The 27,725-nt window shown below is 38.7% G+C and overlaps 1 protein-coding gene across 1 annotated transcript in view; it reads right to left on the bottom strand.

Moving 5' to 3' along the window:
* Positions 1-15,226: 15,226 nt before the first annotated feature.
* Trmt61 (tRNA methyltransferase 61) overlaps positions 15,227-27,725 on the bottom strand; it is a 38,180-nt gene continuing 25,681 nt past the window's right edge. The window contains exons 4-5 of the mRNA XM_019050897.2: positions 17,868-18,025; positions 15,227-15,589 (exon numbers count right to left, since the gene is read on the bottom strand). Of these exons, the coding sequence (XP_018906442.1) occupies positions 15,485-15,589; positions 17,868-18,025 (263 nt within the window). The 3' untranslated portion in view covers positions 15,227-15,484. The remainder of the gene's footprint in view (positions 15,590-17,867; positions 18,026-27,725) is intronic.

Here is a 27,725-nt window from a genome sequence, read left to right as displayed (position 1 = left end):
TGTTTTCATACTTAAGGAAACTGACCAAGAAATGTACGATATTTTCTTTCATCAGTTTTGAATTATAAAGAAAGATATTCTTGGGAAAATAAAAAAAAAAAACAGTTACTTCTATTGAACAAACAAAGTATAAAAAAAAAAAAAAAAAAAAAAAAAAAAAAAAAAAAAAAAAAAAAAAAAAAACAGCTATCCATGATTGAGCGAGGATGTGTAACGTCTTTATAAGACATACGAATTTATTTAATTTAGCTACCGATACAGCTTTTTCCCCCTTGATTTGCATTTATCGATATCTGTTACCGTGCAAAATTTATACCATTTCGATCCAAGCATCAGAACATTCTATTTACAGAAAGACAAATCCTCGTTTGGACTAAGAACGTCAAAAATTAGTGCAGAGACACACGATAGCAGCCAGCAGAAAATGTTAATTGATTTAAATTTAGAGTTAGACAAGATAAGCTGGCATGGGATCTCCGAGCAGTCCTAGGAATGCGAGGAAGCCACACCACACAACGACACACATCAGCCAGTTTGAAAAAGGTTAATGGTCTGACCTGCCGTGGTAAGGAAAAACGCCGTATGAGCTTTCGAGAGTCACCAAATTTCCTCTTGTAAAATGTTTATACTTGAGGAAAGTTATCAATATTTTTCCTTGGTTTTTTTGCACTATTTGGCTCAAATTACGAACGGAATCCTCTGAAAAATCGGAAGAAAAATATTTATAGATATTCCCGAAAATTCGTGATTTATTAGAGGAAATTTGGCAACTCCTGAAGGTTTATACGGCGTTTCTCCTTAGCACGGCAGTGATGAGAAAGAGAGGGGAACAAAAGAACTAAAACTCCGCGGAATCGACAGTTTCTTCCACGGATCCATCAAAATTAGCATAAAGCTGCGACTTATTGACTATCGGGTTTTTTTTTGTAAAGTGATATAGTTCGGATGCTTATCCCTTATGAAAGAGCTAGGCTGACGTTCTACATTTTAAAGGGTCCCTTGTTTTCTAACACTATGTTGATCTGAACACCGAGAACTAATTGATTTTACTGTTTCTTCGATCACCATGTCAAAGAATTTTGATCCGGACGTAAAAATTGACTGATTTCAAATATTCCTGAATCTGTGAGTCAGCAAAAGTCTGCATGTTACAGTAATTTTGGTTAAATCTTTGAATAGTTTTTAAATTCATTCTTGAATGACAATTTTGTCACATGTCTCGTCAGTCGATTGCTGATGATTTTTTTTTTTCAAGTGGTTTAACTCAGACGTTCGTTGTAGCTGGTTTAGGTAAACACTTAGAGGAAAATATTGTTTCTTTTGGAATTTTCTGGAGGATTTTAAGGAGATCTTAAAAAGACTTTAAGTCAAGAAATATCACAGAAAATTTTAAAATTAAGGTATTATATCGAGTCTGGTAGCGCCAAAGGAAAAATACTCAGTATCCTGATTTGAAATGGATGTTCAAATTTAACATTGATAATCCTAGATGTAAATTTCTTTACATTTTGGCAAAAAAAAAGAAACAAAAGATGAAAAAATTCCAGAGGCGAGTGAAACACCTTTCTTCATCACGTAAATTTTTGCGAATAATATGATTGTAAGAGACGAAGTTTGAAGAAGCCTCTATTTCTGGAAATATTTTTGGTATCAATACGGAAGAATTAGAATACATTTTGCAACCACGAACCAGAGATTTGGCTCCAAACATTGATCCAATACATGCGATGACACGTTATGAAAGCGTAATGAGGGAAGATTTTTTTTTAAGTGAACAAAAAATAACGTCTAATTGGAAAAATATGTGATTTCCCTCTATAAAATTATAATCACGAGAAAAATTGAAAACTGTATTTTACGTTTTCGTAAAATTCATGACGCATTGCGCAAATGGCTACTGTTCCCAATTACTAAGACTAGGTTTCAAATATATTAAAATTTGATCAGATGGAGCCGATTTGATGTTGTATTGTCTTTATAGAAACGGCGAAAAGAAATAAAATTGTGGCAATCTTTAAGCTCGCCATCGAGAGAAAGAATCGTATCAGCGGAATTTTCACGAAGAGGAAAGTTGAGAGCCACTTGGTGAGGCACAATCTATCCTGCTGGGTAAGAACGTCGTGAGAGCTATCAGGCGTTGCAAAGTTTCCCTCGACAAATCACGAATTTTTCAGACAATTAGTGAATATTTCCCTTCCGATTTTTTTCACAGGATTTCGCTAGTAATTTGGCCTAAAAATTCTGGAAATTTCAAGGAAAAATACTTTAAACTTTCTTCAAAAATAAATAGTCTCAAAGAAGAAATTTGGCGACATTCGGATGCTTATACGGCGTTCTTACTTAGCACGGCGGACATAAATACTATCATTATGGCAGTTATTTTGCTCCGTTTCAAAATTTCGAGGGAAACAATGGCAAAGGTAATCGAGTGACCATTGAGGCATTGCCGGGGACTTTTAACTTGGGTTGTATAATCGCCGGAGCCCCAGGATCGGAGCGATGTAAACTTTCCAAGCTGACCGAGCCAGCCATGTTTTTCTAATTTGCATGTCCAGAGAGCGGTCCCGATTCTATCTTTTCCGATTTCATATTTGGATTTTAATGCCGCATTAAAATGATGAGGTCGGTGTGTACGCTTGCTGACCGAATGGTGCAGTGTCCGCAGAATTTTACTTCCCTCATCGGGCCACGTTGCCATATTGAAGGAGAATTTATTATTATTATTTTTTGTTAGTATAATATTATGATGCCTTTAATGGAGCACGTCCAACCTGAAAGATTTTGTCGGAAGCAACAAATAAAAACTAAACTATTCCAACGTATTTGTAAATGAGAAAAAACACTAAAAAATGGCCCGAACTGTATGTAAGAAGGTGGATAAATGGTGCTGGATCCACACCATTTCGCGGGGAAAACAAAGCCTTGAAATTCCAAAAAAATTTCAATCAGAGTCAAAAACTGTTTTGCTCTAATATGTACCAGTACAAAACTGAAAGAGGGAAGTACTCATTAAAGCAGAACATTCTTTGACTCTAATTGAAAATATTTTGGAATTTCTTGACTTTGTTTTCCCCGCGAAATGGTGTGGATCTAGCACCATTCCTCAACATTGTTACATACCTGTTTTAGATAATTTTCACAATATCATTCTTGAGTAGGGCATTTGCTACGGATTCGTACATTTTGTTTTGTTAAGAATATTAGAACGTTAGAATTTTTAGAGTTTTTTAGTGAACTGGAAAAACTTAATCTAATACATTTCTAAATATGATGTTTTTAAATGTTGAGGTTGAACTTGTCCTGCCACCGCTGGGACAATCACAACGGCGAAGTGAGTTGCAATTTTAGCATTTAGAAGATGCAAGGTTGCTTTTCTTTTACAGCAAATGCACATAGTTTAACAGGAACACACCATGCATTTTGAATTGAAAAAAAGAGGTTTGACTTTTTATTCCTCCGTAACATTCAATTTTAATGAGGACAAAGTTTAGCAACTGTTAGCGTTCGCGTTCAAAATATTCAGGACATATGTATTTCGCGAAACAAGTTTTGCATTGTAAAAATAATCCAGCGTGCCATTCGTTATTCATCATTAGACGAATGTAATTTTTGAAAGAAAAGTTGTTGGATCTGCTGCAGGTGGTCAAATTATTCTATCTCTCACAGGTACATGTGCTCCTTAAAGTCGTGACGCTTTTAAGGAGTGCGATTCGGCAACCGCGAGAGAACTATTCAGTAGCTAAGACGCCACAGCGTCGCATAGCCTTCCATAGACCAGAAGCCAGAAATGGACGATGTTTGCAGCCATAGTCCGCAAAGGGAACAAAATATCGGGGTGGCGATAAGATCATCTGGACCGGGAGAATTCGTATCAGTTGCATTGTTCGCATCAAACGTTGGTCGGTCATCTGGCTTCCCCTGACCTGCCGCTCTTCGAGCTTTGACCATCGGATCTTAATTCAAAAAGTTCATGTTAAACGATGCCATATTGTAATTGAGGTATAAAGAAGTCACAACGATGTAAAAATGATCAAATTCGTGATGCTACCTACATAACATCTTGGGGTCGTCATAATCAAAGCATACGAGTAAAAGACGCCAACATCTTAACAAAATTAAGAAAATTTCAACTTACAGACCTGAACGCAAATACTTTCGGGCAAAATTTCGGAGCTTAAAAAAATTGCACGTCCTTTACCACATCGATGAACGGGATAATCACAGGTTTTAAGCTTCCACTCTGAACAAATAGGACGACGATGCACCTTATTACTCCTTCAAACCATCTACATGCAACCGGATATGCACCAGGAAAGATTTACGGGCAACTTGATCTCCAGCGGTCCAGCTTTGCCGAAATGAAGTTCTCAGCACTTGTGTGTACCTACATGTACATTCAAGATAAAACTCAATAAAAAAAATTTAAAAAAATTCTCAATCAATTAATTGAAGAAGAAAATCAATATCTTGAAATAGGCTTTGGGGGACATTCCAATTAGATACTTTGGATAGTTCACGTTGGGTTTCTCTCAGCCGAACAATTTAATCTTGGATTTTGGTTAGGCCATCGACGTCCAATGTAGGTTGAGACTTGAGTGCTTACTTTCTCAGAGTCTCAGTGATTGATAAATTTTGGAAACCTTGCGAAGTTTTGCACGGCTCTAAATTTCTTTTTGATTTATTCGTTTATCTTCTACGCAATCATGTCACTCCAATGTTCTATCCATTTTGCCTTAATTTTTTTTTTAATTTTCACTTTTTCTCCAGCTATCTAAAAAGAGACAGACCCTACAGGTTAGTTGCGTATGAAATCGTGTTACAACTATTCAAAATTTTAAATTTCACAAAATGTCAAGGTAGCCAGTGTCCATTGAAAAAGGCAGAGGTTAATGTTTTCATCGGAATTCATAGTATTTATATTTACAGCTATATCAGGCCATACAAATACCAAAACGTTAAGCGCGAGGCTCAAGAAAAGAAAAAGAAAAAGGAGAAAAAAAACTAGGATGTTCGCATAGGTTTAATCGAATTACTTCCTTAATTATCCGTCTTGGACATACACACAAAACCCGAATGCTCTCAGACAAACTCGCGTAGAGAAAAGGGATGCTCAATCACAAATCCAAAACCAATTAAACAGGTGATTGATAACGTGGGACAAAATAAAATTCGTACCTCTGAAGACTCACCGTATGCAGTCTGGTTTAGGTCTATAATTTCCGATCAAAATTTTGCCGGCGCATGCACCGAGCGCGGAGCGAGTACATCACAAAAGCTGAGCTACAATTAAATGTGATTGTCTAAGGATCCCTGAGGGTGACTTATAATTAAGTGTTATTACCCGGCTTGCTTTGGTTTCTGGTCTATCTACTTTTTACTCTTTTTCCCTGGTATGTGAGCCTCTCCGTCCTTCTCTCGAAGGTATTTAAGAGTCTCAATACACAGTGGCGTGGCATGCTTCACGATGAATCGATTAATCTGCCATTTAAACCTATAGGAAAGGGTCGATAAACAGGGTGTTCGCAACGAACACATTAATAATCGATTCTTTACCATGGCTTCATATGGGGATTTATCGAAAATCGATCATTTACGCCTCTCGACTGTCAATACCTGGTCTCCAAGTCGAGAACCATTCTTTAAGTCCATCTTCCATACTGTACCGGGATTGGCCTATCATTTACGCCTACCTAATTTAACTTATTACCGACTAGCTTCGAAAAATTATAGTCTCTTTTTTAACTTTAATTAACCTATAGCTTGATATTTTTAATACAATGCGAGAGAATCTAAGTGTCTTAGACAATTTTTCTTTTTTTTTACCTATTCATATCTTAAATAGAAGAGGAAAATTCTATGCTGTGAGCAGTAAATTGAAGATACTGTGTAATAAAGTAAAATCGCACCACGGAAATAGAAAAATGAGTATCATTGACAGTCAATCGAGTGAAACCGATGGCTGTTGTCGCTGGAACGAAATGCTTGGATCCTGAGTTATTTGTTGATCAATGATCAACCGATGCGTCGACTACACACCTTAAAGCTGCCCCTTGATGGCTTGGAGATTTAAAATGAAAATCATAAACTTCTAAAACAGCGCAATTGACGTTCCTTAAAATCTTCTTCAATACACAGCAATGTAATGTGACTCCATGGTGATTTTTTATACATAGGTACACTTTACCATACTTTCCCGCACTAAAATAGACAGGATACATTATTATAAATTGTATCAAATAGGTGAATGGGCCACTTCAATAAAACACTTTTAGTGCAATTAGTGCATGTCGATTAAATCATTAACTACGCCGATCTTTCTTTTCAATGTATATGTACAGCAGTCAGTAAAGACCACAAAGTTCACGCCTTGACAAGGTGCTGCGGTGTAAAACCCAACAGTCAAACTTGATAATGAGAGCTTAAGGCAACAAAATGAACAGCCTTATAGTCAGTGCGTTAGCCGTAAAATATGACTGCATAAAAGTTTACTTTGTTGCTAATCGGTAGTTAAAATATCCTTGACCAGCGGTTTTTCAAAGCGCTCGTTGTTATGAGTGCACTTCATAAATGAGCATCACTCAACTTTGCACGTACTTCGGGATTGCCATTACGGTGTTTACGATCCTTCATCCCTCATCACAGCACTTCGGCACCTCTTCAAAACACCTGATCCGCGTTTAAATTAAAAGGGGGAAAATAACTTAATGATGAGAAGGGAATCTATGTTGCGAACACGATATTCTTGTAGTAGATATTTTCTCGTAATACAAATACTAACTGTTAGATCCGATGATTTACGACCCGCTAAATTGGATGTAAACAGTGGCGGTTCTTGCAACTTTCCACTAAATAATGGTTTCGTCCATTTAATAAATGTAGGTACCTATGCAAAACAATCTGCATATTTTAAGGCAAACTCTTCACTTCGAATCGACTATTTATAGTGCATTAGAAAAAATGCTAACATCAACTTAATGTTTATCCATAGAATGGTTTCTTATTAATTTTTATGTAGCTGACACTTCATGCACTCATATGGAGCATCGATTATTTGATTTTACCATTTGAAGAACTGTCTACATATCGATAGCTCATGGTAGCGTTGTTCATGCGACGTTGCAGATTTCCTGTCATACTTTATCTTTTCTTTGAGAAACCCGTGAACCCAAAATCTTGAAATCTCTCTTAATCCTCTCCTCTTTTGGCAGAATATTCTGTACGATTTCTAGCTTTAACGTTGGTATATTAATTGTCGAAAAAATAAAGTAGGAGGGGAAATTTTGAAACACCGCAATGGAGATACATGGTTTTGCACTTTACCCATCAACACTTCTTACGCACATTGCGTTCATGTTGCCATTTTCCGTTCCTATAAGAATATTTGTGAAGGACTCCTGACTACTCCTGTAATTAATCAAATATTTAAAGATCGGCAGGTTTTGGATATAATTCCTTGTCGCCGAGTAGATGGTCACCTCAATGCAGAAATTAATTGATAATTGAAGGCGATAAGGAAGGATAAAGCAGGCCGATTCACGCGGACTTTAATAAGAACACTAATGTCAAACAGATTTCACGGATGAAAATATTGCGCACTGCTGAAGATGAGAAACAGAGGAACAGCGACATTCCATGCGACTGTAGTTCGGAAGAAAGCATTAAATACCCTCATTCAATACCCAGCGATGTATAGTAAGAAACTGATCGATGCCTTTCTCCGTGCAATCAACCCGAAATGATGAGGTCAACGACGCATTAAAAGCTTACAACCTGGGCCGAGACGAAGAATGTTGGAGGCAAAAAAGTGCCCGAATATTTTTCGGGAGATGGGCTTGTGGGAGGATAGGAGGGAGGCAGAAAATAAAACTTGTTTACATTTCAATCAATCCTTCACCCCCGTTCAAGCTGTTCTGGGTCTCTTTCTGTCTTACTTACATTAAAATTGTTTCATTCGATTTGCGTTTTGCAGCCGATTTGACCCTTTTCACGTCCCAATTAGCCGCGCACGAATCTATTTATCTCGTTAAATGTAGCGATTACGGATGTTATTTCAGTTTAATGCAGCATCTTTTTCGTGGTCACCGAGAACAGTTCTTAAGAAAAGGGAGGGAGAGTAATGATCCTTTCTTATTTTTTTTATCCTCTCTTTGTTACATTTCTTTGCCGAACACATTGCTCTGGAATAAAAAAATAGCCGGTTTTTCGCACTAATGGATTTACCAAAAAATTTCAATGAAAAATCACTTGGGATAAGTTGCTGGTCTCGTCATAATAAATATAGGTATCAGTGATGGCTGTTAGGTTTGTACAAGTTAGGATGTGTTCTATTGATGATTATATTCAACTAATACTATTTCAGAGTTTCACTATACCATTTTATAGGTATGATGAATTGATTAGAATCTGTTCATAGAATGTTCGATAAATGTATTTGCAAAAAAAATATGAACATATTGGTGCTAAAGAGGATATTGTGCACAAGCCTTAAGTCGGCAGAGACAATTTATAGATGAATAATATCGATAGAAACAATGTAGCATGCAGATTCTATGTATGTCTACAATTCATTTTTAATCAATTTGTAAAACGTTTTATCAAGCATGAACACATCCAAATTACTTGCGTTTCTACGAATTAATTTTGTTTTTCTCTTCTTTCACCGTAAAAATCAAATGATTAAAAACATTTCACTGTCAAAAATTAATGAAAATTTCAAATTCGTTAAAAGAATCGAAAGTTATTGGCAGAACTTGGATGATCGATTTTGGCACTTTTTGCAACTTGACTTCGAATGGAAAAAGAATAAAGAAACAAAAAGAAGAAGAAGGATAAGGAGAGGAGGAAAATAAATCCATTCAAAATAGGCCGTTGACGACCTTGGCTCATCTTCGCAAAAGAGGAGGGGGAGGGAGTTAGAGGGAGGCATTTAAGTGCATATTAGGAGAGGAGAGAGAAGTCTGCGTTTTTAGGAGGTAAGATCAAAGAATTTATGATCTCAAGATCCCGCCTAGATGGAAAGCAAAGCGGAGAACAGCGCTGATTGGGCGGTGACGACGCGGCGCACGGTGGGTCGAGTTAATAGGAGAGGTCAGACAAAATTTGGAAACTTTAAAAGCTTATGACTCCGTTTATACCCAATTTAGATATTCTAAAAGTGGGTTCATTGGTTTTTTCGTACAATTTTCTTCTCCAAGCACCCCTTGAAATTGAAATGTGACGAAATAAACATCAAAATTGGCAGTTTTGGTCAACGATTTCATGTTCCACCTCTCTAATTGACTCGATCCACTGTGCGGCGCGGCGTGTAGCAGAATATAGGTGAACGGAGCGCACTGCTGTGTCCACGGCTGCGGCTTGAGAGCTCGGGCGTCAGGTGGGTGTTGAAATTAAATAATTCACAGCAAGGAGCGCGGCGTTAAAAATGGCACCTCATTAATAATTCGACGATGGAATATCGTGTGCGCTTCAATTAAATGAAGAGCCAACCCCGTTCGGCTCATTAGCGGCAGCGAATGTGAATCTCCTTCGCCCAATGCTAATCCACTTGCGGGGAGCTACGAGGTAAAATACTACGGCGCAAACAACTAGCTGCGAACAAGGTGTCCCAGAAAAAATAGGTCACAAGGCAAAGTAAAGATCTCTAAAAAGCACGTATCTTCGTCAAAATTTAACATGAAACTCGTCGAGGACATCGAAAACTCCCAAAATCAAAGGTAGTGAGAAATGAAGGTTTGTACTTTGAATTCTGAACAGTAAATTCAAATTTTCCGCCCGCAAAATCTTCAACCGGCTTAGGTCAAATTAGAATTTCTTTACAGAGAGAGTTGAGATAACACGGCTTATGGATGCCACAAACGGGAATGAAGATTACCCAAAGCGGACGTTTTTTGTAATCTTTGATCAACTCATTCCCGAATTCAAGTCTCCGTGCTCTCTCTCGTTCCTTTTGTTCCCCTACCCCCAATGCCCCGGTCCATTCCAGTTTATAATCTTTGCACTTGGTGGAGATGTAATCTTTATTTCCGTTTGTGACACTGTGAAGGCCTGAAATATGGGAGACCAATCAGAAATTGATTCGCATCGTCTTTACTCTTAAATATAAGGGACTCTAGGTCAAATTAGCCATTAAAAGCAACTACTATGTTGGGCAAATAGCTGGAGCTTGTTTTTATATCCAGTTACCCATTTCCTACTCCTCTGATACATGGCTTCCTGATCTTGACATAATTACTGTCCTCCTCTTCAGTCACTCCCTTCTTCTCCTCTCCTTCTTTTTCCCTCTTTCCTAGATTTCTTTTTCCGGAATTCCTAGCAATAAAGATACCTAACCTGTTGCCATGAGGACTCAGTAAGACGAAGGTAACACACTTTTGCTATCATCAGCTAACTTACCTATTCCCATGTGAGCCCCATGTTTTCCCATGTGTTTCCCTTCTCCATGTGACAAGAAAAAAAAATCTTGAAAAAAAGAGGCCGGAAAACTATTATAACAAAGTCCTCTTTTGAAAAACGAACCAAAAGTAGTTTCGTGCTCAATTTGACTGACGTAAACTTTGGCTTTCTTAGGTGTAGGAAGTGAGAATTGACGCAAACATGTTAGGAACATGTTACGGCAGCATGTTATTCATTTCAAAATCCTTGACTAAATGCTATATTTACGAATTCAGGTAAGAATATTCCATAGGTCAACGCGAACTCAGAAAACTATTGATTAGCGGTAAATGGTAAGCATTTTGCAACAGCGATTCCAACGAGTGAAGTTAAAGGGACGCCGACATTACGACGAATGCTTCATACTACGAAGAGCATAAATCATAATAGAAACTAGATTGACAATCGTTCAGCCGGGCAGAGATACCGCGAACAGAACATCTAATGGTGAGCTAGCGGCGATTATTGTGCTGGTATCTGTACACTGTCTTCTTTCTCATAACTTGAATTTTTTCTTCCAGCTTGGCGCCAGCTCTTGATTTTGATATTCAGGCTTCACTCATCCTTTTCTAGGGTTGACTTTCACAGATATGACTCGATTTGGGGTAAGTGACTTAAAATTAATGGAAACTTGCGAAATCGCGATATAGGTGTTACACGCCGACCGCCGCGTCGAGGGCTTCTCCTTTTCATCTCAAGTCCTCGTCATAATTGTTCTCTGCGCCGCGACGTTCCAGGCCAAATTGCGTGTTTGGTTCCTCTCTTAACTCGACCAATTAAAGGTGCTGTCTCTTATATTGACAAAAACAACAAAATTAGAAATTATACTCTCAGGAAGTGGAGATTTTGTCGCCTTTTCTCGTTTGTAATTTTTTTTTCTGAATCCGATTTTTTTTATAACTACATTTAAAAAAATTGCAAAATTTGCCGCCATGGGCCGCGGCCCATGTGGCCACCTCCTAAATCCGGCCCTGCTGATTTTTATTAATGTAAGTGTACGTCCGCATTTAAAACCTGAAATTGAAATGAACTTTCATTTTAGATGTTTGATACGCGGTATTAACTGAGGTTTCATTTCGGATATACCTAAATGTTCCTGCTATTTCAAATGAAATTTCCTAATACTTTGACTCGTTTGACTTTTGAACGCATCATGTTCGGTGAATTAAATAAAATGTTTAACTAAACTACATGCACTTGGAACATACTTCGATCACTCGGAATTTCCTGATGTTTTCGTGATGGCATCGAATTTCCTGATATTTTCCGGTTTTAACTGATGGTAAACACCTTGACAGATTTCCTGGACTTTAAATAAGTCCCCTCCGCCCATTTCGCAAGTGGGCGAGGGTTGAAATAAGCAAATGATTGAGGGCGATAAAAATTCAGTAGATGGATCGACGAGGAAACGGAGGGCAGTGCGAGTGATCAAATTTCACTAAGGTGGCTATTAAACGGCGCCTCTTATAAATCATAAAGAATGCAATTTGCACCACGCTGTGCCATGCCGAGAAGTGCACCTGAGGAGCCGCGATTGTGGCTTCTCCGCGGGTATACGCTCACCAACGGGCGCGTCATGGATCCCTTTCCCATGCTCGTACTTGACCAGCACACATTGCTCCGGCTATCAAATAGTTCGTCATGTTGCCGCTAAATTCCTGCCGACTGGTAGGAGAGTAGACGTTTCTATACACTAAAAACTGTCATGGTAAATTTGTCTATTCTCTTAATTTTGGGTATTATAATAAGGGTACGGCCCCATTTTTAGTAAGTTACCTGAAACCCCATCTAATTGAAGTTTAAACGTTAGAAAATTCACCGTAGAGAAGAGCTAACCGAGGGAAGAGAGTAAAGGAAGGTCATAAAACGAAGGGTCGAAGGGTTTTAAAACTAAATTGAATTTTTTTTTCCCTTTAAAGTAATACTTAACGTGTCATCCGGAGGCGTCTATTCTCAAAGCAAACTGTAATTTTCGCTGTAATTTTTCTTTGCTTGGGTGATTTATATGTAAATCAATAAGGATGATCATTATTACTAGAAAATACAAAAAAAAAAAATAAATAAAAAAAAAAAATTGGAATTCCCCCCTGAATTCCAATGACAGATATAGGGCAGCATATGAGAGTGTAAGTGTGTGTGACATATAAGAGTGTTAACATTTGTATAGTGAGAGTATAGGCAGGTGTGAAACTCCAAAAATCTATCAAGCCTCCACTAATGCTTCCGCGTAGAAAGTTAGGGCCCAAAAAGGCATGAATTCAAATGATCAAAAACGAGTTATTACAATTGTTACGATCCGTCGTTTGAATGGCACGTATTTGACTTAGTTTTTGCATAAATTTACTCATTTTTGCGGGAGAACGCTTATCTATAATCATTCTTGGTCATCTTGGTTTAATATTGGAATTTCAAGATTGGCAGTGAAATTTGAGTACAAGAAGGTTGGCTGCCTTCTGAGACGGTAAACCCTCCATGAAGCGAGCTGTCCATACTCTCGCTATACAGGTACTATAGGTACACATTTTTACGAAGCAGCCCGAGACAATGGTAACAGGAATAAAACAAGGGGGAAAACGGAAAACAATAAGACTAAAATACAAGAATAAAAAACCCGAAACGTTTCGACTCAAGACTGAGTCATTTTTTTTTTTCAAAAAAAATTAAAAATTACAAAAAAAGTGTCTCAAGTATTTTTCATCGAAATTTTTTAATTTTTATTGTATTTTCCGTCTGAAAATGACTCAGTTTTGAGTCAAAACGTCTCGGGTTATTCAGTGTCGTATTTTAGCCTTGTGTCCGTTTCCCCCCCCTTGTTTTACTCCTGTTATAAGGGGTGCTTTAATAACATACTTCTTCGAAGGATGGATAATCCATAGAAAACGCACAACTTGACATCGCTGAGATGTTTCATGTGTCCATGCTCCGCGTCAGTTCGTCTACGAGATCGTTATAGTTTTTATGCACCCACAACTTTGCAGTGTTCAAGAGACGGAGAAGCCCCTGGTCCAGGCTTACTACTTCAATACTCCGGCGTATCTTCAATTGAAAACACCTGTCTCGCTGTTAGTTAGTTCACCAGGTTGATTTATCACCGCGCGGCCTACGAAGAATAAAAATAATTACTTTGTGCTCTCCTACTTCTCTTGATCTGACTCTTATTCATTACTATCAATTCCCTTCCTCGGATATGTTACTTACCGTTAACGTTTTAATGAAAGCTCAGATTTTTCAGCGCTCTTTACGCACACTCGCACCAGTTCGCCTTCAATAGGTTGATTAGGCAATATGCGTGCCTTGAGAGCAGTAATAGTTAGATCGCATCCAGCAAAAAGAAACCAGCGAGATCACAGTGTTTTCAAACTTGTAAGACTTCTCCTTTTCATTTCAAAAGACTTGGCATATATATACATTATTAAAATATATACAATTATTTTCCTTTAAATTTAACGATTTTTTGGTAAGCAAAAACTATGTGCTATTCTGGGAGATTTTTCAGATGATTTTAGAGAAGCAACATTTTTAAAACACTGTAGTGGCGCTGGTTTTTTGTTACTAAATGCAATCCAGTTGTTTAAAACAGTTTGCCCATGTTCATTCGATTTCTATTGTGATGAAGTTACACACAAATTATTACACATGCAGTGTTTCTAGTTTGATCGCCATAAAAAAAATGACTGGGCATTGTAGGCGGCTATAAAGCAGTAGAAATTGCTCGCAACACATCTGCCAATGTGCATTATGTCTTGCTATACCTAGATACAAGTGCAGGCATACTGACGGCCGTGCTCTGGTTTTCCTTGAGTCAGCACATCTCCTTAGGAGGTCACATATGGTTTACTTAGAGATTGAAAACGGGTTTGGGAATTTCTTAACACAGCATCACGCAAAAGATAATTTCAACGAATCTGGAGTAAAATTCAAGACAACAACTTAAATCATGAATTATTGAAATCGATAGCTATGATTCGCCACTGCATCATAAAAAACAGTAAAAAAGAATAAATTCAGTACTTTTGAGAATCTCCAAGGTAAGTTCGAACCTATCTTAAAATTTTAAAAACCTACACATTTTTCCTTCTTTAATTTCAATTTTTGTAGCGGTACATTATAGTATAATCTCTTGGAGGGATCAATTTTCGCATTTATATACCGTTGTATTTTACTTATTACGGTGTTTCTGGCAAGTTCGCCTTCAATAACTGACTAAGCAATGTGAGCGACTTGGGAGCAGTAATAGTTGCTTCAAACAGTTTTGTCATGTGAAGCTGATTTTTGTAGCAATGGAGTTGCAGACTAATTATTCGACGTAAAGAGTGTTTCTGACTAGTTCGCCTTCAATAAATGACTAGGCAATGTGGACGACTTAGGAGCAGAAATAGTTTGCTTGCACAAATGTTCGCATTTGCGTTCAATTATACAGTGCACGCTCGCTAATTCGAAGACCTTTAATTCGAATAGTTCTATAATTCGAAAGCGAGGTTAATTCCCTTGAGAAAACCCTTCCATTCGGAACTTTTCAATGTAATTTGTCCCCCTCGATAATTCGAAGTTTTGAGCGCCAAGCCGACTCGTTAATTAGCTCTATGATTCGAAGTGACCGGCTTCGCGGGTTCTGTAATTCGAATTGACATTCTGGACGCTCTGTAATTCGAAATCTTTTCGCCAGACGCTCTGTAATTCGAAGTTGTATCGGCGGATAGCAAAGGAACGTCTGCCCATCGGGCAACATACAGCAAAGCTAGCTCAAGAAGATGAAAAATTCGAAAGTAAATTAAAAACAGGACTTGCAAAGAGATGATATTTAACAAAAATTGTATTAGTCAGAAAATATAACGCTCATATGAACAAGAAACGATACAAAATGTTTTGTGAAAATGAATTGACACATTAAATACTGTGGCGCAATCAATATGATTGAACAAAAAAGTCAACATGAAAACAGATCGTGTCGATTGAAATTCTCGGGAATGATCTTTTAAAAGCGACGGAGAGGGACACAATTTGCGACGCCTTAGAGTGTAATTCAGGTACAATGGCACGTGAAGGCAGAAATTCAGTTTGGCGGTAAGGTTGCAAACGTCAAGTAACCGGTGTGTCCGGGAACCGTGGGTTGGGGTAGAGCGGAAGTGAAGGTCATTTTCTCTTCGGATTCTTCTTCCTGAAACCAGGAATAAAAAATTAAGACAATAAACATACTGCACGAGGCGCTCAGCCGATAGGCAGCGCTTCTTGATTTCGACTTGCCTCTGAGTACTAGTATACTAGTGCTAATACGTTTAAATGGCGCACCAGCTCATCGATGTGTAGGCTTTTTGGGGGGGGGGGGGTCCATTTTTAAAATAAATAAACCTGTGAAAACTGTATTTTATGCTTTTAACGTAATGCGCAGGTAGTTTCGATCGTTGGTCTATAAGAAAATTTCTTAGCGGTAGAGTAATTCTTATCGAAATTGATCGTTGAACTCAAATGAAGCCTAAAAAAAACGCGCCTGATGAGCTCAACGGTGAGCTCATTTTCGGGAAACAAAAATACGCGTTTACGGTTTCCTTGGTAACCTTTGTTTGCTATCAGCTGATGTTTTATTTCCATTACCCAGCCAAGTCGACGGAGTTTATACGTCCTTTCTTCATTAAATACATTTACTAACACCTGAGCGCTTTTCTAATACGACAGTATTAGAACTTTCCCGCTTGTTTTCTTCTCATTAAGATGACTGAATATTCTATTGCTGTTTTTGTTTCATTGATTGAACGAGTCTTAAACGAGTGTTTTTTATTGCTGATTGATGTTAAATTTGCTTCAATAGACCCGCACGTCCGTTTCTCGAAAATTTGTCGTCACGACCAGGATTGGAACCTGGTACCCAGTTAAACATTTTCGTGTTACTTTTTTGTGGCAGATCAACCCAAGGGACTCGGTTCCTCCACACTATTTTGTGTTAAATCGACTCAAACCGTCGGTAACTCGGTGACATCGGATCACGAAGAAAGTGTCCTGCGGGACTTGTGTACTCATGGTTTCCTCCCTACATTCGGAGGTTGCAACTTGCGAGTAGCTGGCGCAATGAATTACCACCGATGTGATCCAGGTTTGATACTGGCAGCTGGCGACTACTTTTTCTTCTTCTTTTTTTCTTTTTTTCTTTCTTTTTTTTGAAGAGGTCGCAGATTTTCAACACTCAAATTTCGTCGATTTGACACAGGAAAAACAACCACAAAGCAAATCAACCAAAAGCATGTGTTACTCCGTGTTTCATTGAAGGCTTGCCACAAAATTTAGAAAATGAAAATTCTCTGACAATTGAGGATATGCCATGTGACCAAAAAGACATAATTTGAGATAGTTATCAGGCAAAATTTGTTGTGTTTCTTTTTCCTCCTTTATCGGGTTGTATCAGTATCATACTCACTTTTTCTTTTTCGCCCGATTTGAAATTTCGGTTGTCAACCTTAAACTTAAAACACGATGGCCATTTCGGCTCTCTCAGCCATCATCAGGTGATTAAAAACGAAGAACGAACTAAAATAAAGCGAAACGGAAGTTAAAACATTATATTATCACCGGCGACGCGTCGCGAAACTGGCGAGTGCCGAGTGCGAATGAGACTCGCGACGCGTCGCCGGTGATAATATAATGTTTTAACTTCCGTTTCGTTTGACTTTAGTTCGTTCTACTTTTTAATCACGTGATGATGGCTGAGAAAGCCGAAATGGCCATTGTGTTTTAAGTTTAAGGTGTTGACAACCGAAATTTCAAATCGGGCGAAAAAGAAAAAGTGAGTATTATAAAATTTGTTGTTCTAGACTTCAAATCCATTCTAGAGAGCGGATAAAGGTAAATCAACAATTTTTCCTTGATATTTCCAGGTTTTCCCTGACTTTTTAGAACTCCCTGACATTTCCCGGTATTCCATGACTGTGGCAATCCTGTTACTTCCCTGATTACGAAAAGAGTTTTGTTACTTTTTCTTACGGTTTACCTGCTCAACCGATTGATTTTAACTATCAAAATACAATATTTCGCGGTATCTGGTAATACTTGGGCGCATTCAGTATTCGAAACTCACAGGCGCCAACGCGCCTAAGAAATCGGTCGTGGCGCCTAAAAAATGAAGGCTCTGCGCCAACTTGGCCCCTAAAAAATTACTCCCCCCCCCCCCCCAAAAAAAAAACCCTTTAATTTTTCTGTTTAGTGATTTTTCGAAATTTCCCCCAAGTTACAGCTACTAGTTCTGTAACTAAAACATACTGCGTTTAACTTTTCACTAAATGCGCTGTGACATATAGACAAAAAGTGAATTCGGCCCCTAAAAATCTTCAAGGGCCCCTAAAAATCAAGCATGATGCGCTACACGGCTCCTGAAACTCAGCGTGGAGTTTCGAACACTGGGCGCATTTTAAACATTCCCGCGGAAAATGGTTCACAAGCGAAAATACCTTGTCAGGGTGTAAAATTGGCACGGTTCTGGATCGGACGGTGAGCTCCCTCTGGAGACATTCCATCGTTTGGATTTCCCTGAAGCCGCTATCGTGGAGCGCTTCGCAAGTTCGTTTGACCTGCTCTATGCACGGCGAAAACGAGCAGAACCTACCACCTGAAACAAAAGAATATATTAAACAGTTTCGTGCTGTCACTGCCACCGAGGAGGGAGCGTGCGCGAACGTGGAACAATCTTGAGACCACTCACCCGTTTAACTCATGCCACCCACCCACAACCTTAGGGGTGGTTCTGTCCACTCATCGGACAACCAGCCAACATTAGCTTTGAGGCAGTGCAAATTTCGACGCTCCCTGAGATAGGTTTTAGAAAAACGTCAGTAGAAACAAAGGTTCATACCACGCGATATTTTTTAATGTATTTTCCGAAGAAAATACACTATTGTTTTTAATTGATTGATTGATTTATTTATTTATTTATTTATTGTAAATTATATTAGAAAAATTTACATTGTCAGTGCTCCCATTCCATGTCCGTCAAAAGCTCTGGGAATCTTTTGAGAGTTTTCCAAAGGTTCAGAGAAAGTTCCGGAAAATGCAAAAAATCCGGAACATTTCGGGAATTTCAGAAGTTCCGGGGAGAAGTCAGGAGAATTGAGGACAATCTTAAAATTTCCGAAATTCGGAACTAGTTCCGGGAAATGGGAACGCTAAAATTGACTTTTACGAATGTACTTCCATTGTTGAATTCGACGGTATTTTTCAAAATCTTTCATAAATTTCATAAAATATTTCACGTGAGATTTCAAGATTTTATTTTTCATGAAATTTTGCCACCCTGGCTTAGAATGACAGGAAAATCTTCGAGCCAAAGCCGAAGACCGAGGTCTGAAGAGAGGACGACAGAGAATCTTGAAGAATCATCAAAGCACAAACGCTAATCGCCGGAGTAGAGAAATGATGTTGGCAACCCTCTTTCCGAATAGATAATGCACTCAAGTCCTCCATTGGATGGATTCTCTAGCAAGCCGCTCTAATCATGATACAGATTTCACAGCGCGATTGCTCGCACAATAACAATCACATTATTAATGTTCATCAATAAAATATAAACACTAATACCCGAGAAAATGGTGAGGGGGCGGGCAATACGATCAAAATCAACAACTCGGAATAAAACTGTATCTGTCCGCTTGTAATAGATACAGCTGAATATAATATTTCACAAACCTAACCGAGTATAGATTCAAGCTGATTCAAGACCACTGGGACCGGCTGAAACATTAATAAACTATGTGCGATAGTGCTGCGCAGGGGTATGCGCGGAGATATTTTTCTCAGATTTAAGCTGGTGCGACTTGTTCGAAAGAGTTCAAACCTATTAAATGGAAGGTCACGCTATCTGGGCTCTTTTTATTTGCGCTCTTTCTCTTGCTGCCATTGTATCAGTGACTCGCTGCATTTTCAGACTTGCAACTTTGATAACTTTTAATCCCTATAAATCATCGCGAGTTTTTGAAACGCCGAGTGCATTAGCACTTAGCACTTCATACGCCCGACACTTTTAAGCGCTGCTTATGCTTTGACTGCCCACCGTTCAACACAAGTAAGAGTAAAACTTTCGTTTTCCCACTCTGTACTGCACTGAAAAAAAATTCTCGGCGTTTTTACCAAGGTCCGTTGGTACCTTTACCATCTCAATTTTTTTACCAATTATTGGTAATTTTACCAAGATAGACTGGGAAGCTTACCTAAAAACCGGTATTTTTACTGTTTTTTTTTTCAGGGAAGAATACCACTTTTATTGGTAATCAATTCCCGGTAATTTTGGCATTTTTTCTCGGTAATTCTACCACAGTTGATAAAAAATATTGGCGTTTTTACCGGAGTCCAGTAAAATTACCGAGAAAGTCAATAATTTTACCGAGATTTCTCGGTAAAATTACCAATTCCATAAATGGTAATTTTACCAAGAAAAAACTGGGATCAAATAGAACCCTGAATTCTTGGTAATTTTACCCTTTTCTTAGTAAATACCCCGCGATTTTTTTTTTCAGTGTGATGCTGGTGAAAATGAGTGACAGGAAACAGGAAGAGAACAACGGTGAAACTACAAAAACGCGCATTTTGTTTACGGCACTTTAAAATCTCCATTTCAATTTTATATTATCAAAAGAGGACGACCCAACTTCATCGCTTAAAATGCTCATGTAAAATTCCTCACACAGAGAGGGAATATCAGGGACTTTTTAAAATAAATAGAGTTGAGCACATCAGATTTTCAATTTAAAAAAATAGATTATGATAGGATGTCTGCGGCGTCGCAAACCGAGGTACGCGTGTCTGCAATTTTACTGTAGATATGCAGAGATGACAGAAAAAGGAATAGCTGGTGGGAGAGGTTCATATTATTTACGTGGACATTCCGGCATTTGTGAACAAACGTAGAAGATAGGACCTTAGGTATTTCTATGGAGCGTTTTATTGAGTAAAAAAAAATTGTTTACAGAATTTTAGAAGGTTAAAAACACTCTACTGTTGTCCGAATGACTTGGTTTTCGCGCGAGTTGTCTAGATCATTTTGGTGGAACTGAGGAGCATGTGCATTGACTATCCTAGAAATTTCGTAATGAGTTAAGAGTTGGGAATATGCTCAGATGAAATTTTGATCCGATTTTATATTTGAATTGTTCAACGAAAGTGAATCAAGAGAAACAAGAATCGATTTGAGTATAGTTATGCACTTGTCTTGAACAATTTTTGCTCCAGTCCTTTAGGGAAACAAAGTTCAATTTAATTCTGTTTTTAAATTAAACTTAGTTCCCCTGTCTACACTTAACATCATTTTCAAATCTCCCTGTTCACATTTAACATATGAGTTCAAACCAGTGTTGAAAAATATATCTCTTCAGAAGGTGGCATCATCAAGTTCACGTTATTATTAAATTCACTTTAGATTTTCATTTCAATTTAATACCGTTCTAAACAAGTCAAGATGCCAATTTTAAAAATCGATAGAGATTGAAAGACCGCAGAGGATGTAGGACGAACTCAACGAACGGAACCAAATTGTGAATCGTTCGAGTGGATATAGCAGAGGCGGACGGGCAGAGGGCAATGCAGTTTAATTGCACTTAGTCACTTGGTCACATGCAGTGATTTTCCCATAGACTTGCGCTAATAAACCTATCAAACGAGGGATGATTAGAGCGCCTCACCTAAGCAGATTGGCAACGTTTGAATTTATGGCACCTATTATTAGTACTCATCATTTAAAAACCCACTTGGGTTATTTATTGATTCCTCCGAGATAAAATAAAGCCCGGGCCGGCTCAAGCTCCGAGCTGCAGGCGCGGTGACGCAATTGGCTGGCCGACGGACCGCGAATTCGGAGCCCATGCTAACGGTAGGGGTCATGACCCCCGTTTCATTGACCATCGGATCGCTACGACGACGAATGGAACATGCGTCATGGTATCGCTACTTGGGAGGATAATGCGACACAATTCTATTTACATGATGCTGTAGACTGGTAGTTGAGTTATTCCTCGTTAAAAATGCTTCAGACTGGCCTAGAACTGAACCAAATGATGTCATGGATCGGTCACATTGCATCGTGTGATCTCTTTTTTCTGGGTGCCTTGACATAAAATTTAGCAAATGTTTCGACATATAAGCAGCGTTTGCTCTGACTTCATTAATATTTTATAAAACCATGTCAGATTTGCTGGAGAGTAAGTACGTTGTAGAGCGAAGATAGAACAACGGATATTTCACGCTTGAAGCGCTTCTTAGAAGACGGACATACGTTCACTGCGCAATTCTATCTTAATTTCTGGGAGTAAGGCTTCAAATTTTGTCAAATGTTTCATTGTTTTGCAAAGTTTGAAGCAAAGGAAAAACAATAGTGTATTTTCTTCGGAAAATACAAGAAAAAAGACGTTTTCAGAATAAAATTGTGGCACTCACATTCCTCGATGAATTTTAAGAACTGTTTCTCTTTAAAAAAATCGATTTTCTGAAGAAGATTTTGAGTGGCATCGTCCTCTGGCCCTTCATGATATTTTTATAAAAAAATCCTCTGATTCGGCAACGATGCGCTTATGGTACGACGTTGGTGCCATTGGTGTCCCCCGCGAACCGCGCTCTTTAACATAAATCGCCGTAACCCGCGCGAAGCAACGTAACTCCATCTCAAGGTTGCCAAATTGACTCAACAATTAATTTATTTTATGAAGTTGCATCTATGCAGTTTTCATCGAAATTTGCCATGATTTTTGCATGAAATCTGAGGAAAAATCGGTGAAATTTCCAGTTCGAAATGCCCAAAATTTTCCTGTTTAATATGCAATTTACGAGGGGAGATTTGGCAACATTGAAATGGAGTTACGTTCCCTCGAGAGAGAAACGACGAAATGCGACCGAACGTACGGCCTTTCCGTCCAACTTCTAACAAGCCATTGAACACATGTTTGAACACATTCACTTAACCGTGAAGACAACTCATTTACCGCTCATTTTACCTGTCGCGCTTCGGCTAGCTATGGATAATGACATCACACATCACCCGCACGAAAATCAATGTCAAGATGAGATTCAGAGCCAAAATATTTTCATTACCACACATTAGGTCGGTGCTTTCGTACTTTCGAGAAATTATCAATAATCGAACGATCAACTGATAGTTTCTGGATTTCAGCACATTACATTTCATTTCATTTTTCCGAGTATCACAGCACGTTGTGTAGTGCGCAAGTTGTTGGTGCACAACATTTGATCGATAAACATTTTGAAAAACTTAAAGTGAGTTTCGAGTAACATCGAGGCGCAAAACGATTGGACTCACATTCGTGCAGATGGTAAGCGTTTTCCATGGATTTTAAGCCCACGAGGTTGTTCGTGGTGATATGTTAAAGTAAATTTTACCAAATTTTTAAGGAGTTAAGTTACTTGTTACCATATTTGAATTCAAACGAAATGCTCCCGTCACATGAGCTTGGATTACCCCACTGAAAAAAGAAAACTTCGGCCTTGGAAGTCGTACTAACGAGCTATACGGACTTATCGTCCGCGTTCCAGGCTAAGAAGTCGAAAGTTCCGGGCGTAGCACCCGGAGCAATCAAGGCTATGGCTCCAGCACCCGAAACTTTCGGCCTCTAAGCCAGTGGCGTGGCGTGAAGTGCGATATATCGATTGTTATGCCATTTAAACCTATGGCAAAGAATCGATTATTAAGGTGTTCGCTGCGAACACCCTGTTTATCGATCCTTTTCCATGTTTGAATGGCATAACAATCGATAGATCGCAATTCACGCCACGCCACTGCTCTAAGCCCGGAACGGGGACTGTGTGTCTACATAGCCCGTAACTTTTTTTCCTCAGTATTATCACATAATTGTTGGAGTATTCCTACAGTCATGTAGACGCTAACATGCGTTTCACACCAACTGAGCGACTGTCTTGCGTTTGGTGCAATGCGAGCAGTATCCATGCAATCTTGTAGGCGCTAACATGCCTTTGACACTGACCGCACTGTTTGGCGCGATGCGGCGTGAAGTATTCCTACAGTCTTGCAGGCGCTTATGCGTTTAACGCTGGCCACACTGTGTTAGGCGCGATTATTCGAACTCGCGTTGGAATAGTCGCGGCACTTTTTTCCTGCTTTTTGTTAAGTCTTTTTTCAATTTTTTTTTAAATGAGAAAGAAGCTATCCATATAGCTTGAAATATATACAGAATATTCTGCCGAAGGAGAAGAAAAATCAAGATAGTTTTAAATAAAGCACGTTGAGCCTAACACACACTGAAAAAAAAACAAAACACATTGGATCTGGAGTCCAGACTCTTGAAAACATTGACAAGAAAAAATACTCTTGATTCAATCGGATTTTTGCCTGAATCAAAACGAAATCCGCTTAAATTAAGAGGCTTGGTTCTTGATTTAAGCTAGATTCTAATCGAATCAAGAGTACTCTTTCTTGTCGATGTTTTTAAGAGTCTGAACTCTAGATCCAATGTATTTTTTTTCCAGTGTAAACATTAAAAGAAAAAAAGGAAGTAAAGAAGAAAACAAAATTACATATTTGAAAGAAAATTCGTCGATTCATAATCATCCAAACAATCGCAGTCACTCGCATAATTAATTAGTGGCAATTTGACAAAGAACGGAGGCTTCTTCGATTAAATTTTCTGCTTGGACGCTATATACTGAGACCATTTCCTCAAAATTTCATTTTCGTACTTACGGCTCTATCCGCCATTACGGGACAATTGCAGAAGGCGGTCTCAAAAGACCCTATTTCTGATTCGCTTTAGACCTGGATGGGTATGGAATGGAAGCTAGCCTCATTGCTGCGCTGCCTTCAATTTTCGAGGTAGGCAAACACACAGACTTCGTCCGGAAATTGTTATCATCTGCTATCCTAGCGTGAAATGTCATAGTAGGGCGGATAAGCATAACAATCGTGCATCTCTGGAAGAAAGCATGAAACTTTCAGGATATCATCTTTACCTATAGAAGGTTCAATTTCGCAAGTGAGCCCAAAATTCTGAGGCCATGGGGGCCGGGGGGGCAGGGGGCCCTGATTTCGCTATGTTTTGCCGAATTTTCGCGTTGAATCATTGTTAGAACGCCGTTAACAATGTAAAATGTAATCAAAACTTGAGTAAACATCATTAGTAGGTTCTCTCAAACAGTATCCTAAGATGTTATCACCGTCCGATCCCGGAGCACCCCTCAAAATGCCTAAAATTCAAAATGGCGCCCATAATAAGGCCTCCGGAATATCGGTATTTTCACTTGTGCATATCCTGTCATGTGAGGTATCATTTTCCATGTAATTTTGGTCGCAGATTTCATATTTGAAGTCAAAACAACCCCCCGGTCAAAATTGGTGCCCCCAATCCAAGATGGCGGCCAAATTTTAAAGGCGGGAGGGTGGATTTTTTTCAAATTTTTACGTGATGAGGCAAGTGATATGTCATTTTCCATGTAATTTTGGTCGCAAATTTCATATTTGAAGTCGAAACAACCCCCCGGTCAAAATTGGTGCCCCCAATCCAAGATGGCGGCCAAATTACAAAGGCAGGGGGGTGCATTTTTTCAAATTTTACGAGATAAGGCAAGTGATATGTCATTTCCTATGTAATTTTGGTCGAAGATTTCATTAATGAAGTAAAACAAGTCCTCCGATCAAAATTGGTGCCCCAAATCCAAGATGGTGGCCAAATTTGAAAGGCAGGAGTGTGAATTTTTATGAGAAAAAAAATCACGTGAGATGACAAGTGAAGTATCAATTTACACGCATTTTTAGTCAACAAAACGAATCTAAACGAAATGTAAAAAAAAATCTTTTACACAAAAATGAAAAGAGATAATCAAGATGTTTGCCATCATGGCTGACATGTGAAAAGTGATGAGCCACTAATAGTGAGGAGTCTTACTGATTACTGCACAAAAACTCTGAACTCAATTTCAGATGCCCTAGACTCAGAGGACGAACAATTAATAAGTACCGAAAATAATATAGAAAACTTTCAGTCGGTTTCAGATGGTGGGTCTCTACTCCATCGAGTGCGATCAAAGCATAGGTACTTACGAATCCATTGCACAAACCTATGTTCCATCAAATTGATGAGCAGACACAAATGTTTCTTTGCGTTTTCGAAGTGATGTTAAACGCGCAAAATCCGAGATGATCGGTGTTCTTGCATGCGTTAACTGGTTACGATTCAACCCCTCACATCCATAAAATAGAAACAGCAACTTTATTCTGTACGCTTTTATCTGATCCTTACCGGCAAGAATTTAAAGAAAGGTTCTTGGAACCAGGAACCTATAATCAAAACCATGAACGGGTATGAAGAGCTGGAAAAGAGTAAATCGATGGTGAAACTGCTTAAATACGTATTTCGGTTTGCGGTGTTGCAGATTTCTTGTCATACTTACCTCAGTTCCTTCATCAACAAATATTGAACGTCATTTCTTGAAAACTTCGCTTGTTTTTACTCTCTATGTGAGGAATATTCTGTAAAAATTTCAAGCCATGATGTTGGTTTGGTCCCCTTTCACAAAATAAAATAGGAGCGAATATTTTGAAATCCCGCAACCAAGATACGCACTTTTGCTGTTTCACCGTCAAAATATTACTCCTCTACGGTAGCCAAAAAAATGTGACTTTCGACGACCTTCGTCATCACATATCGAAGGAAAAAGTTCCAGCTTTCAAATTCTTCATTCAATTAGAGAAATCACCCTCGACATCATCAGCAATGAAGTAGGTAACATTAATTTAGGAGCTACTTTTATACTCAACTGTGGATGGGATGAAGTGATCTGGATGCTTGTCTTTGGGGATGGATGAATAAAAACAAGGAGCTTCATCCTATTTTAAGTGACATGCCACCAGCTCCCGGAATCCCCGCTTAAAATTATCCGGTGTAATTGTAAGAAAGGGAGTGACACCATGCTGTACTTCCAAGAAAATAATCTTTTCGTTCTTAGACTCATGCAGAAGTTCTGAAGACTCCAACTGTAAAAACCTAAAGAACCGTAGGAGGAAGATCCTGAAGAGCCTGACTGGGAATGTGAATCAGCATGTGTTGATTAAGATTTTCTCCTACACTGACTGGAGAGGGTACGACAGGTGCGTTGCGTGAAACGTTATCTTTATTGAGATATTATATGGGCTTAAAAATGAATAAAATAACTCATTATGTATATGCTCCTGTTAACAGCATTACTAACGTGGACGGCCAAACTGATCACTCTCTTAATTATCTCTCCTCATTTTTGTGTAAAAGATTTTTTTTTACATTTCGTTTAGATTCGTTTTGTTGACTAAAAATGCGTGTAAATTGATACTTCACTTGTCATCTCACGTGATTTTTTTTCTCATAAAAATTCACACTCCTGCCTTTCAAATTTGGCCACCATCTTGGATTTGGGGCACCAATTTTGATCGGAGGACTTGTTTTACTTCATTAATGAAATCTTCGACCAAAATTACATAGGAAATGACATATCACTTGCCTTATCTCGTAAAATTTGAAAAAATGCACCCTCCTGCCTTTGTAATTTGGCCGCCATCTTGGATTGGGGGCACCAATTTTGACCGGGGGGTTGTTTCGACTTCAAATATGAAATTTGCGACCAAAATTACATGGAAAATGACATATCACTTGCCTCATCACGTAAAAATTTGAAAAAAATCCACCCTCCCGCCTTTAAAATTTGGCCGCCATCTTGGATTGGGGGCACCAATTTTGACCGGGGGGTTGTTTTGACTTCAAATATGAAATCTGCGACCAAAATTACATGGAAAATGATACCTCACATGACAGGATATGCACAAGTGAAAATACCGATATTCCGGAGGCCTTATCATGGGCGCCATTTTGAATTTTAGGCATTTTGAGGGGTGCTCCGGGATCGGACGATGATAACATCTTAGAATACTGTTTGAGAGAACCTACTAATGATGTTTACTCAAGTTTTGATTACATTTTACATTGTTAACGGCGTTCTAACAATGATTCAACGCGAAAATTCGGCAAAACATAGCGTAATCAGGGCCCCCTGCCCCCCCGGCCCCCATGGCCTCAGAATTTTGGGCTCACTTGCGAAATTGAACCTTCTATAGGTAAAGATGATATCCTGAAAGTTTCATGCTTTCTTCCAGAGATGCACGATTCTGGGAAATTTTTCCCCTTATCCGCCCTACTATCAGACTAGGACCTCGGAAACACGCCTATATAACTCGTAAGTACGGCTTCCCTGGCCGGAGTTTTCATTCCGTGCATTTGCAAAATCTCACTGAAAAGAAAATCTCGGTGTATTTACTAAGAAAAGGGTAAAAT

This window comes from Bemisia tabaci, chromosome 5, assembly GCF_918797505.1.
Source record: "Bemisia tabaci chromosome 5, PGI_BMITA_v3".
NCBI lineage: Eukaryota > Metazoa > Arthropoda > Insecta > Hemiptera > Aleyrodidae > Bemisia > Bemisia tabaci.
This window is presented reverse-complemented; position numbering and strand designations above follow the sequence as displayed.